The 14286-nt window shown below is 42.9% G+C and overlaps 1 protein-coding gene across 2 annotated transcripts in view; it reads right to left on the bottom strand.

Annotated features, from left to right (window-relative positions):
- Adam9 (ADAM metallopeptidase domain 9) overlaps positions 1–14286 on the bottom strand; it is a 70985-nt gene that overhangs the window by 23228 nt on the left and 33471 nt on the right. For both annotated transcript variants that reach the window (XM_034520151.2, XM_034520150.2), the window contains exons 12-15: positions 13876–14047; positions 11301–11393; positions 10276–10471; positions 4619–4724 (exon numbers count right to left, since the gene is read on the bottom strand). In XM_034520151.2, coding sequence (XP_034376042.1) covers positions 4619–4724; positions 10276–10471; positions 11301–11393; positions 13876–14047 — 567 coding nt within the window. The remainder of the gene's footprint in view (positions 1–4618; positions 4725–10275; positions 10472–11300; positions 11394–13875; positions 14048–14286) is intronic.

A 14286-nucleotide genomic window follows, 5' to 3' on the forward strand; every position in this document is an offset into this window, starting at 1 on the left:
CCAGAAGATCCTGGACCGATATCATACAGACCCTAAGAGAACACAAATGCCAGCCCAGACTACTATACCCAGCAAAACTCTCAATCATTATTGATGGAGAAACCAAAATATTCCATGACAAATCCAAATTTACACAGTATCTCAACACAAATCCAGCACTTCAAAGAATAATTGGTGGAAAACTCCAACACAAGGAGGGAAACTACAACCTAGAAAAAGCAAGAAAGTAATCTTCCAAAAACCCCAAAAGAAGATAGTTACACAAACATATCTCCACGGATGTTAGCCCAAAAGCTTGGATTAGCGAAGACTCAACCCACAGACCCACATGAAGCTCATGAAGAAGGAAGACCAAGAGGGGATGCCTCAGTTCTACTTAGAACGAGAAATAAAAATGCTCAAGGGAGCAAATAGGGAAACAAAACATGGAACAGAAACTGAAGGAGAGGCCATCAGGAGACCTTTCCACCTGGGTATTCACCCCATGTACAGCCACCTAATCTAAACACTGTTGGGGATGGCTGGAAGTGCATAATGTGAGGAACATGATATAGCTGTCTCCTTAGAGGTCTGCCAAAGACTAAAACACTCAGAGGACAATGTTCACAATTAACCACTGATATGATCAGGGGTTTCCCAATGGAGAACTTAGTGAGAGGACTGAAGGAGCAGAAAGGGTTAGTGACCCCAGGTGGAAAGCAACAATATCAAACAACCAGAGCCCCCCAGGGTCTAAACCACCAGCCTGGGAACACATAGGGAGGGACCCAAGACTCCAGAGGTATATGTAGGGGAGGATGGCCCTTTCAGAAATAGGTGGGAGAGGAGTTTCTTGGTCCCATAAAAAAAATGAATGAAAAATGAATGAATGAACACACAGTGGGGGGGGGATGTGAGGGCGCGGAGGGGATAGTGAGGGGGGGTAGGTGTGGTCACTGCCTCATAGAAGCATGAGGAGGGGGATGGGATAGGTTTCTGGGTGGTGGGAGGAAGTAGGCTAAGGGGATAAAATCTGAAACGTAAATTCTACAACCAATTTTAAGAAGCGGGGAAAAAAAAAAGTCTTCAGAACCAACATCTTTAAAAAAATGTCAGCCCCCTGGGGGTGGGAATTTTTTTTTTTTTCTTGATACTAAAACTTGTTCTGAGAATTGTATATTGCAGAATACACAGCCTTGGTATATCTACTCATCAAGCATACTGAGCAGACCTGCCCAAACCTCTGACGTCCTGGAATTCCATCTGGAGTCAGTGAAGACACAGCATCAGAGGCTTATCAACTTACTCTTCCCCCCACCCCTCTTCTAAAATCTCAACGCCCTTAATCAGCTTGAAGAAGTTAAAGAAGAGTCAGCGCCCCTATTCCCTGAGCTTGGGGACTAATGTGGTTAATAATGGTCTGTCTTTCTAGGGACAAGTAGTGGTTTTGTTGGAACAGGGGGGATTAGCTGGGACTTACTGCATAGCCATAACCTACTGGTAGAAATCTGTATAATTATTATCAAGATGAAGTTATAAATTCTTAAATGGTACAAAATTTACTTTGCTCTCAAATTTAAGGTTTTCATTGGTACGAGCCTCTTATTAATATAAAAATGAGATGAATATTGATACACTCATGGGCATTGTGCCTGTATAACACATTTAGGAATACAATGCCTAGACCCAGCCCTTTTTTAACTTTTTTAACTGATTTGGGACGGTTAACCTATGAGTTAAGGGACTATAGCAAATTCATATTTTTGAGTTTATTGTTAGGGTGCTTTCCATATTTTACTTAGAAATAGCTGAGAGGAGTTAACAGAAAACAGTCCAGGTTACCTTACATGGATAGTTGGTTTTCAAAACATCAGAAGTCCATAGAACTGATGCTACAAATATTTATATATTAATGTTCATATTGATTAGAGACCTGTCTGCTCCTGACAGCTTCCTGTCGTGGATTCTAAGAAGAAATTGAGCATCCTTGGAGTTACTCCAGTTGTGTGGTAACAGCCACTAGGCAAGAATTGCCTCTCTCCATCTACAGACAAATTACTGTCCAGAAAAGGACACACATGCAGAATAGTCGACTGATTATATCTGCCTAGACAGAGTAATCAGTCCTTAATAATCCTGCATCACCAAGGTCTGTCAGATGATTCTGGGCCAGAAGGCTGAAGATTTGATGCTCCAACGTTCCGTAGTATAGGGGCTTTTCAGGTGTTCAGAGGTCTCTATAAATTGGCTAAGTTTTAGAAGCTATGCTTTGTGCTTCCCACAATTATAGTTAACTCAGTCATTCTGGATTTCTGACGGGGTTGAAAACTTATAGCTATTTACCGTGAGAGAAAAGATTTGAGTGGATGGTTGTCAGCTGACATTCATCCTAAAGCCAGGTTCAGAACTAAATGTTTTAGTTAGGATAGATGACAGAGGTGCTGGTTAGTCAACAAAATGATGGACTGGGTATTAGGACTATCTTGTACCTCACTGGTACAAATTGGCATAATTATGCTCTAATTGTATTTTGAGAGAAAAGTTTCATTTTAACAGGAAGGGTGATGTGTAGGAGGAGCTAAGGTAGGAGGAATACTGAGAGGAAGAAAAGGAGTAAGAAGAGGAGGAGAAGAAGGATAGGAGAAGCTAGGTGATGAAAGAGAGAAAGAGGGAGGAGACAGGGAGGCAGATATTCATGTATCTCCACCAGTCAAAGATAGTTGTTATATCTAGGTCGGTCAGTGGGTTACACCTCTGATTGAACAATTCCAAACTTATAACGCTTATGATTAACATTATTTTTTAAAAAATGTATAAATGCAAAAAGGAAAAGGGGGCATGGGATAGGGGTTTTCTAAGGGGGGGATGGGGAAAGGGGATGGCATCTGAAGTGTAAATAAAATATCTAATAAAAAAAAAAAAAAAAAAAGCCTATGCCAAGCCCAGTGTCTGTCTCGCTGTCTACAGACCAGGTTGTAGCTCTCAGCTACTGCTCTGGAAGCATGATGCCTGCCATGAGGATAATGAACCTGACACTGTAATCCAGACCCCAACTAAATACTCTCTTTTGTAAGAGTTGCTGTTGTCACGGTGTTTCTTCTGAGCAACAGAGCAATGACTAGGACATCTATGAACAATGATGAAAACAGAGATCGTTTATGAAAGAGGCATCTGGCACTCCGAACACCTTTGAAGACTACACACTGACGTTAGGAAAGTGGGAGAAGCTTGTCTTAAGAAAGCCACTGAAACTCAAGTTTCAAGAATGACCAGCATTGACCAGGCAGTGAAGAAACTGCACATTCAGAGATGCTGTGAAAAATGTTCCAAGTAGGCTAGGATAGCTGAAGTGCCTCACAGGATGGCTTATGAAAGGAGGAGATGTGGGAAAATTAGTTTATCAAGAGGGACATTCTTCACAAAGCTAAGGGAAAAGAAAATGGTCAGTCAGTGAAGTAGTGTGAATGAGAAAGGTCTCCATACACTCATGTATTTGAATGCCTGGGTCCCAGTTGGTGGAATTGTTTGAAAAGGATTGGGGTGTAGCCTTGTTGGAGGAGGTGTGTCACCAGGGGAGGGCTTTGAGATCTCAAAAGTGAATGTAAAAGCCACTCTCACTTTCCCTGTCATTAGACATAAGCTGTCAGCTACTGCTCCAGCGCCATGCCTGCCTAGTGCCATGCTCCCTGCCATGATGATGATAGACTCACCCTCTGAAACTGGAAGCCCCAATAAACTTTCTTTTATAAGCTGCCTTGGTGATGGTGTCTCTTCATATCAACAGAACAATGACTAAGGCAGTCAGTCAACTGAACACTCCTGCAGAGTCGAGGAGCAAGAAGACAGCACACGCCACAGTAGTGCTGACAACGCTTGGCCAACACCAGGAGCTGCTGAGCTCAACCAGTGGCAGCACACAGTACTTCAGAGTTGTCCCCACTGAGTACAGGAGCAGTGTGGGTACATGCAGAGTGCAAACACAGAACGGGGAAGACACATGCGGTTATGTCTTCTCCCTTATTACATTACATTGATTTATTAACTACTTCATCTATTTTACATATGTTTCTGTGTTTATATGCATGTATTTCCTGCACACATGTCCCTACACAGGTAGGCTAGAGGACAACTTGCTAGAATCAGGAGATCAAACTCAGGTTGTCAAGTTTGATAATAAGTACTTTAACCTGTAAGTCATCTCATTAGCCTACAAAAATAAAAGTTCTACATCATCCTTTTAAATTCATTTAAGGCTGACAAAGAAATAATGAGAGGCCCAATTATTACTGCAGGTGTTCTGTATGTATGACCAAATGTTTTACTAAATGTCAGACAATGTTTTACTAAAGAAAGAGTGTGTGAAGAAAAGAGGGTGTATTCACTCAGGAATCTTCCTGCAGGTCATGGATAAACAAAACAAGGTTCTAACCCCACTAGATCCACAATGTGCATGCACGGAGATGAATTGCTTCCCCAGGCTTGCTCCCAACACATCTCTCTGATGCCTGCTGTGCATGCTGCATATGAGATGGTAAGAATCTAAAGCAGAAGAAAGGCCACAATCACAGGAGCGGGTACAGAGACTTCAGGGACCCTGGCTCCCTTGCTCATGACCCTCCATATCCTTGTCCCAACTTACCCGGTGGCACATTTCTTGTACTCACTGCCAGAGAAACCACAGTTGCCAAATCTGTCACCTTTAGAATTCACTTCAATGAAGCAATCTCTTGGGGCAGCCTTTGCTTCTGCAATATTCAACATTTAAGAGAGAAAAAAGTTATGGTAACTTTAGTCAGAAACAGAAGTATTTCATATGATCTTCACATACCTGTAGGAACTACCTGCACACTTCTAAGTGTTTCAGCCTTACACATACAGCACCTCTGTTCTACACTTCATACACAGCAAAGACATGCAAACTCACACTGCACATAAAAAAAAGGGCTGGATGCAAGCACTCAAATTCTATAACAAATATCATCATATGATTATTACAATTAAGACCCATGCACAGTCAGACGGCTAGCATTTGTTGACTTGATTGTACTGAGAAAGACATAGATAATAGAGCCTGCCTGAGTGTGTCTGAGGTGTGTCCAGGGATCTGATATTCTAGATGATCAATCGTTGATGAGTTCATAAGATGATAGAAGTATTGGGAAATAGGGAAAGGAAAGGGACAGAATCTGGTTGGAGGGCAGATCACTGGGAGGTAGGGAGGGTTAATGTGCTCTGGAGCTATATCTTGCCTCAGCCCTCTCCTGAACCCTTCTCTTCCTGTCTCTGTCCAACATGAGGTAGAGAAGCCTCTGCCACACAGTCCCATTGCTGTAGTGTTCTTCCTATGATCACAGGGCCAAGCAAACATGGACTGAACCTCTCCGAAACCAGCAGCCAGAGCGTATCTCCCTTTAACTCTTCTCCCAGGTAACTGGTCACATGCAACAGTAACCAGCTCCTGCTAAGTCACAGCGTACAGGTGCTCACTCTCCACACTGTCACAGCCATGCAACAAGCCCCTGCTAAGTCACAGCTTATGGGTGCTCACTCTCCACTCTCACAAGCCCAGAACTGTCTCCAGTTACAGCAGAGACCATGTGTTTTTATCATACATGACTGTTTATATTAGATAAATACAGTGAGACCTACACCATGTGACAAACCCATGTGACAAAGGATTAACCCACTCTCATTTTCTTACATTTTTGGTATCACTTTCATTTTTCCCTCCCCAAGAGCGCTGTTAGTATTTCCAAGTCAAATCATCAGTCTTTCCTCCCTCCTGAATCAGATTGCCTTACCCAGCCCACATGTTCGAAGCTAAGTTAGTTTTAAAGAAGGTGGATGTGGGTGAAAGGAGGCAGAGCAGCAGAGGGAAGCAGTGAGCATAAGGAGAGATATCCATAATGCTGCCCAGGAAAATGCCACAATGCTCCTGTCCAAGTCAGAGCAACAGGGAAAGTTACAGACTTCCCAGATGACATAGAGGAAGGGACTGAGTCAAATGTGTCTGCTGCTCCTGCTGACTCAAGGATAAAGAAGAGAATGGTGGGAAGACAGGATTCTAGGAAGGCGTTTTGTAGATATCCTCAGTGCCAATCACTGGCCACTGCAACCTTGGTAAATGTGCTGAAAACAGGCCTGAATCATGCAGACGATTCCAAAACATAAGGATGCAGGGGATGGGAACCCACTAGCACCATGAGAACCAAAACGAAGGCAGCTGAGGGACCACAAGTCCATGTCCAGTGTTCCAAGCCTGTGTTTAGCATCTATGACCACTCTGGGAATCCTACCAAGAACTGACACAGGACGAGAAGAACAAAGCATTTCACAGATGTTCTGAGCGCTGTGGAAGCATCACCCAAAAGTGAACAGTGGCAATGCTCTTGCTAGAACACCCCCATAGTGCATTCTGTGGTTCACTCTTCTGGGAAGAAGAGACAGATGAGTTCATGATTATGACCAACTGAGGTGCTTGGGCCAAAACATCAACAGAAAGGAAAACCCATTCTGGGAACTACAGGCAGCCTGTTTTCCCAGCTGCCTCTGTTGCCACCCAAATCCACTGGGTCTCAGCACCCTTTCCTGAGCATCAGCCGGCATCTGAGTACTGGGGTAGCTACACTATTCCCTGTCCATCACAGAAGGGACAGCACTTTGTGCCCAGGCATATATACACCACTTCTTCAAGTGCGGGTGACTGAGGCCCTGTGCACACTAGGCAAGTGCTCCGCCACAGAGCTATCTCCTAACACTTGTTTACTGTTTGAGACAAGGTTTCACTAGGCTGCACAGGCTGGCTCTCTGTAACCCAGGCAGACCTTAAACTTGCAATCCTCTGGCCTCTGCTTTCACAGTGGCTGGGATTACAGGCCTATCCTTATCACTAAGTACAGTATTTTATTTTTACTACATGGCTTGTGAGAGTAGTGGAAATACACGGGATACTCAGCTACAATGCAAGTCAGATGGTACTAATTTGATGGACAGGAGCATCATTACTTCAAAAAGCTATATATGCTCTAAATCAGGTCCAACAATGACAACCACAATTCAGTGCACAGATCTTAAGGGGTGCAAATGGGAGTGGCAACACTTAACAATATGACTCACTAGCAAAACCATGCTTCCTGTACCCATGACTTCATGCTCTAATAGCTTAGAGGTCTGAGTGTCCAAAGAAGAAATTCTTCCACTAGATGCCACAATAATGACTCCACTGGGCTGGAACATATATGGCACACTCTGTTATGCTGGGCTCTGCGTGTTTCTGAACTAACAGAGAAAGGCTTTTGTAAGCAGCTGATGACAGATCCATAACCCTACATGGAAGCAAGAAGAGCAAGCCTGGAATACAGGAGTTTTCTAAATACTTACCTCATCCTGTCTAACAACTAAATACAGCAAAGCTACACATGGCCCAGGCCCTTCGGGAATGAATGTTTAGGTCGCTCCACCAGGTTGGGAGCTACAGCCATCTAAGGAACTTCCTGATGTCAAAGAGAACACAGAACGGGCAGAACACAGAAAGCAGCTCGAACTGTGAGCTATGGCCACAGAGCAGTCACAAGCCTGAGGCCTACAACTGTCACTGACATCTTCTTTCAGTGTGACTGTGCCTGTGAGGATCTGTGCGTATCTTTTCCCCTCTCCTGTCCCTTCACCACGTGATGTAAGATAGACTTGACTCTGAACTTGTCAGAGCACTTTTAGTTGAGGCTAATACTTAGTTGAACAGAGAGACTATAGCAGGGTGCACTCATGGGTGCTTTAAACAATCACTTCACATTGGAGCAGGACAAACCATGACCAGTAGGAGGGGATTTTCCTAACAGATACCAGGCTGAGACACCTGTAATGTTCCTACCACTAGAACTGACCTGGGATACCTTCTGGGTCCTGAGCCTGCCATCCCTGGACAGAAGTCTTCTATCAGTTCTACTGATAGCAGAGCTACATGAGTCAATCCATCGTGTGTGTGTGTGTGTGTGTGTGTGTGTGTGTGTGTACACAAGTTAAAACTGAAGACAAACAGAGACATCCTGTTTAGATTTCTTTAAACAGACTGAAATCAGTAGAACAGCTGATGCCTTAAACCACTTTAAGACAATATCAGAATAGACATTAACTATTCATAATTTTGCAAATTATTTTGCAATAATGATACGTATTAAACTCATTGAAAGGAGACTGACAGATCTAGAGGCAGGAAAGCACACAGGGAGGGAAGGAAAGAGGCAGAATGAGAATCATCCATTCGAGAGAAAGAGAATGGCAGGAAATCAATTGTACCTTACTACACAGTTCAGAGAACAGCATTAACATGGCTGCAATGCAAAACAGTCAACACTGCTGTGAACACTACAATTATTCTATGATGAAGAAAGAAGACTAGAAACTGATCACGTGTAGGAACATGAGTTGTCAGGGTTGAACAAAGGCAAAGAATGAAAATTAATTACCCATAAAAACAAAAGCAGTAGGGGCTTGAGAAACAACTCAGAGGTTAGGAACACTTGTTGCTCTTGTAGAGGACCTGGGTTTGAGTCCCAGCATCCACATGGTGGTTCACAACCATCCCTGTCTCTAGTTCCTAGGAATCCAATGCCTTCTTCTGATTTCCAAAGGCACAAGGCATGCACATGGTACACACATATACTTGCAGTCAAAACTCATACACATAAGATAAAATAAGTCTAAAAAGTAAAAATAAGAGAAGCAATATAAAGAGGCCATCTAAAGACCTGCGGGTGGTGGGCATGCTAACGCATACACAACACTCAGAAGATTGTGAGTTCAAGGCCAGCTTGACATAGCAAGACCCTGCCTCAAATATAAATGAATAAATATACATAAAAATACTTACAACAAGTAACAAAAAAATCAGCTACAACAGGTAAAAGTTATTTCAAAGGATGAAAGTATGGAGTAGTACTTTAACTTTCAAAGTAGAATTATATAAATTTTTCACTTTTTAATCTACAGAGTACTTTTCATAAAGATAAAAAGTTTAAACAAAATAACCCTGTCAGCTTATATTGCATACCGATCAACATAACAACTAAAAATCGGGAGCTGGGAGATGACTTAGTGGGTGAAATGCTTTGTCGTGCAAGTGTAGGGAACTGAGTTCAAATCCCCAGAGCCCACATAAAACAGCACATATCTGTAAATCCAGAGATCCTATGAGGAAAGGGAGGTAAAGACAGAAGAATCCCAAAAGCTGACAGGCCAACTAGTCTATGTCCACACTCACACACGCTAAGACACATGCACTCCCATATACGAAGGCATACGTCATACATACACAAATGAGAAACTAATCAGAGTACACTTAACTAATAAATACCCTAATGTACTGTGATAGAAATGTATCAGTATATAAGGATCATAAGGACATTCTAAATGATGAATGCAAATGTTAGATCCATACAGCCTATAATATCAGAACTAGAAAGCAGAAGGGTAAGGCTATAGGAAAGCAGCAGTGTGCTTGCCTAGCATACGTGAGGTCCTAGGCCCAGTCCTCAGTTCTCAAACCTCTGTGTGTGCATATCCATATATACTGTGTGTGATTGTTTGCATATGCTTAGCCTTGGAGTAGGCGTGACCTTGTTGGAGGAAGTGTGTCATTGTGGGCATGGCTTTAAGACCCTTATCCTGCCAGACGGTGGTGGCGCACGCCTTTAATCCCAGCACTTAGGAGGCAGAAGCAGGCGGGTTTCTGAGTTCGAGGCCAGCCTGGTCTACAGAGTGAGTTCCAGGACAGCCAGGAGCCAGGGCTACACAGAGAAACCCTGTCTCGAAAAAAATCAAAAAAAAAAAAAACAAAAAAAAAACAAAAAAAAAAAAAAACAAAAAAAAAAACCCTCATCCTAGCTCCCGAGAAGCCAGTCTTCTCCTGTTTGCATCGGAACAAGATGTAGAACTCCCAGGTCCTTCTCCAGCACCATGTCTGCCTGGATGCTGCCATGTTCCTGCCATGATGATAATGGACTGAACCTCTGAACTTGTAAGCCAGCCCCAATTAAATGTTGTCTCTTATAAGGATTCTTGGTCATAGTGTCTCTTCACAGCAATGAAAACTCTACGACACTGTGTGTTATACAAAGTGAAAAGAGGGAGAGGGACCACAAAAAGCATCAACTGAATCATCAAATTAGACATAAAAATGTCTGACCATGGCTACTACTGGAAAAATGGAAATACAAAACCTCATCAATAATATTTGATTCCTTCTTTAAAAACCTAAGGCAAACAGATGATGAAATCAATCGATTATAAATGTCTTACTTGAACCAAAGATGACCTGACACTGTGCATCATAATACTGGCACATGCCATTGTAGCAGTAGGCTTTGCTATTCTGGCAAGGATATCCGTTCTGAATGAAGACATCTGGCGGGCAGAACTGAGAGGAGCCATTGCAGTACTCAGGGACATCACACTCACTGGTCTTTCCTCTGCACATGGAGCCTCCTGGAAGGAACTAAGGGAATGAGGTTCAAATCAGACAGGAATATCAGGAGAGTCCACAAAGCCATCAGATTTGAAACCACAGTGTGTATATAAAGGTCCCAACACCAGACATTACATCACCCAACACAAAAGGGAACAAAGCCCAAAACAGTCAATTCATACATATTATAAAATGAAAAACAAACCTCACAGGTAACCAAAAGAAACACAAATTAAATACAAACACAAGGAACACCGAAGAATCAGAGGTCTGATAAGGCGGACAGCAGCACTCCTGGAATCAGCATTCCCTTGGTGAATGGGTTTGGGGGTGGAGAGATGGCCAGCATGGCTGAGCATTGGAGATGAGGTCAGGAAACCACTGCAGCTCAGGCAGCCAGTCAGTGTAGCAGGCCGAGAGCTCCAGGTTCTGTGCTGCCAGGGTTTTTGGTTGGAGGGAGGGGGTTGTTTCTAAGGGGTTCTGGGGATCTAATTCAGATCCTCTTCATCAATTACCTCCCAACCCCTAACTTCCTACAGTCTATACTTTGATATTTTTAAATTTTCCCTAAGAGATATATGCTACTTGAAAAGAGGTATCAAGAAAATAAAAGATGGCCACATAGCTCATTGGTAGAGTGTTTACCTGCAAGCGGGAAGCCTAAGCAGTCTTAGGTTTAACCCCCAGCTCCCAAAACTAACTCAGCAGGCCCCTCCTCACAAAAAGTGCCATTTAAATGCACAGAGGTGGGATGAAACACAAATGGTCATATGATAAAAATGGTATGCAGAGATCTCAGAGATGCATTTCCAGGTTCCATTTTCCTTCTGATTTGCTCCTGATAGGGAGAAGTCCTTGCCTGGCAATCTTTACAACAGTCGCCATATGCACATTCAGCAAATGACTTGAGCTTACAAGTGCTTCCTTCACAGCATGGGTCCAACTCACAGTCCTGCAAATAGAAAGTGACCACTGATAAACAAATGAGTCCCTGATAGCAGCAGCATTAGTACAGCTCGCTTTCTGCCCTGTGAGCTCACTCTGACCTAGCCACCGCCTGCTCTCTCCTAAGTGCTTTAAACACACCAATCTTCCCCCATCCCACTTCCCCAGGCATCTTCCTTCTCTGGGGCATAAATAAAATAATTAACTTGAAAAATTAATAATAATAAAAAAAGACATACCAGTCAGTCTATAGCTGCAAGTATTTAAATCTCAACATATTTCACAAGACAGCTGGTAACTCCATATTAAAATACCAAAGACTGAAGGACTTAAAGAATGGAAATTTACTTCCTCCCAGTTCTGAAAGCTAGAAATGAAAGGTGATAGTTCTCACAGAGGACTCTGGGCGCCCTGCCCTCTCTTGCTGGCTGGCAGGCTATGACCAATCTCTTAGCCGGCACTGGAGAGAATCTTCTAAAGACACTGATCCTAGCGACTAGGGCTCCATCCTCCAGTGCTTATGTAACCCTAGTTCCTCAGACACCCCATGGCCAAATGCAGCTTCACTGCAGCTTACAGGTTTGACCCATGAATTCTGAGGGGCCACAGAGAAGTAAATATCCATGGATGCCTTTCTCTCCCTGCTCAGGGTCCCGCTACCCATGGGATGGATGGCTCTTTTCTCTGGATAGGGAAACTATTCCTTTTCTTACAGCGTAGGAGGTGAGGACTTGCCTCAGTGCCCTGAACACACTAAGCGCACATGCTAAGACACACACTATACATCGAGAGCACTTTTCTTGGCTTCTGTCACCATGCTTTGTTCCATGACAGTTACATTTCACAGACACCTATAGGAATACAGCAATCTTAATGTCCTATAAATGTGCCATAGCCTTGTAAGCTGTCACCACTGGGGGACTGGCAAGAGAGTAAGTACATGGAGTGCTATGCACTATTCTGCAACCGCTTATCTGCCTACAATTATTTCATAGTAAAGTTTTAAAATTAACTTTTCTTTTTAATTAGCATGTAATAAATCTATATATGAGACAGTGTAGTATTTCATATACTCAAGTACACTAATAAAATCAGGGTCATTAGCATTTCTATCACATAGCAAAAATTGTAACAACCAAGCTACAAACTATACTTTCAAACAGATACACACACACACACACACACACACACACACACACACCCCACTAAGTCAAGATGGCTCATGGACCTAAATGTAAAGTCTAAAACTAGAGACTCCCCAGGGAAAAGCTGTACAAAAGTGAGAGCAGCCAAAGCATCAGCCATAAAAGGGCAAAATGACAAATGGCTTTCATCAAAATCAAATTTCTGTGCTTCTAAGACTCTGTACATTATTGAAGGAGAACTATTAAGATGACATTTATGAATCAAGTATCTAACAGATGATATATATCCAAGATAAAAAAGACAGAACTCAGTAGCAAGTAACACAATTTTCTAATAAAGGTAAAGAGCTGAACACATACCACAAGACACACATGTGGCAAGTGTGTGCAAGGACGCCTGCTCCACAGCCTTAGACACCAGGGACATGCGCAGAGAAAATGTAGAGAAGTGGGGTGGGTGGAGAGAGCAGCATGGAGAAGGGCGGAGAGGAGAGGGGGTGAGCAACAGTTACACTCACTGTGGGTGTTTGGAAAAGGCATAGGGGATATATTGTATGCTTATCTAAAATTACACATAACATTTATGTTATGTGCATATAAATTGAGGTGACAATGGTCCCTCCAAGAGTCATAGACTACCTAACAAAGCCACAGTTCTAATCATGAGAAATTTCCTCTCTAGTTGTTGGTCAGGAAACTCCAAAGCTTTCACAGAAGTCATGGAATACATCAATCACATAAGACAAAGAAACAATTTTCTCTTAGGATTCAGGTAGGCTTTCAAAACCAAGTGTGGTCAGGCAAGGAAAAACATTGAGAATAACATCTTAGGCCTTACATCTGAACAAATATGTCCCGTATCTAATGGCAACCCAAGGGGAGACAGTTTAATGAGTTTACTGAGAGGAATGTGGCTGGACAACAGAAACAATGAAGGTGGTCACAGCCAAGGGCCGTGGAGGTAGGGATCCACAGGTGACAGACACAAGTGCTTACAGGAGGAAGAATACAGACACTGGCAGATGCTGCAGGATGAGTCAGCTGGGCTCATTTAGTAAATGAACCCAGCTCAACAATATGTCCTTACTAGCAGGACCACAATGGTGACCATGTAAAGGAACTGAACAACTGTGTAATGCCAGTAACAAATAATCAAATAGCTACAATAAAGATAAAAGACAGAAAGGTAAAATGTTTAAAAAGAAGGGGACCATAGTGCTTGCAGGAAGTCACGGCATCATAACTTCCCAGGAGCTGACCAGTCCTAGAAACAAGTCTGTAACACAAGAGCAAACCTCATCTGACCACTAAAGCCCACAGTGTTCTCTGGAAGACTTGACTGACCTTGGGTGTGCCGCAGTCACACTCCTCCCCGGGGTCCACCAGCTTATTACCACAGGAGGGCGCACTGTAGGCTTCATCAGGCTTCGGGATGTTGAGCAGGCAGCTTCCTCCCCTGTTCAAAGTTAATTTCTCAAAGTCCTCCGCACTGCAACTGCTGAAGTTTCTGGACCCTCTGCAGTAAATAGACAGAGATCGCACATCATAGTCATTGCTTACTTTGAAAGTTCTTAGTCATATCTTTAACCAATAAGAAGTAAACACTGTAGAAAGCAGAAAATAAACAAAAGTTGGAAAAATGAGATTATCTATCTCTAATAAATACAGGAATCACTTAGTAACTACATAGTTCACCATAAAAGTTACCCTGTGCTGTGCCCCATGAAAATATCTTCCAAGCACATCACTTGTTAA

The sequence above is a fragment of the Arvicanthis niloticus genome, chromosome 16, assembly GCF_011762505.2.
Source record: "Arvicanthis niloticus isolate mArvNil1 chromosome 16, mArvNil1.pat.X, whole genome shotgun sequence".
Classification (NCBI taxonomy): domain Eukaryota; kingdom Metazoa; phylum Chordata; class Mammalia; order Rodentia; family Muridae; genus Arvicanthis; species Arvicanthis niloticus.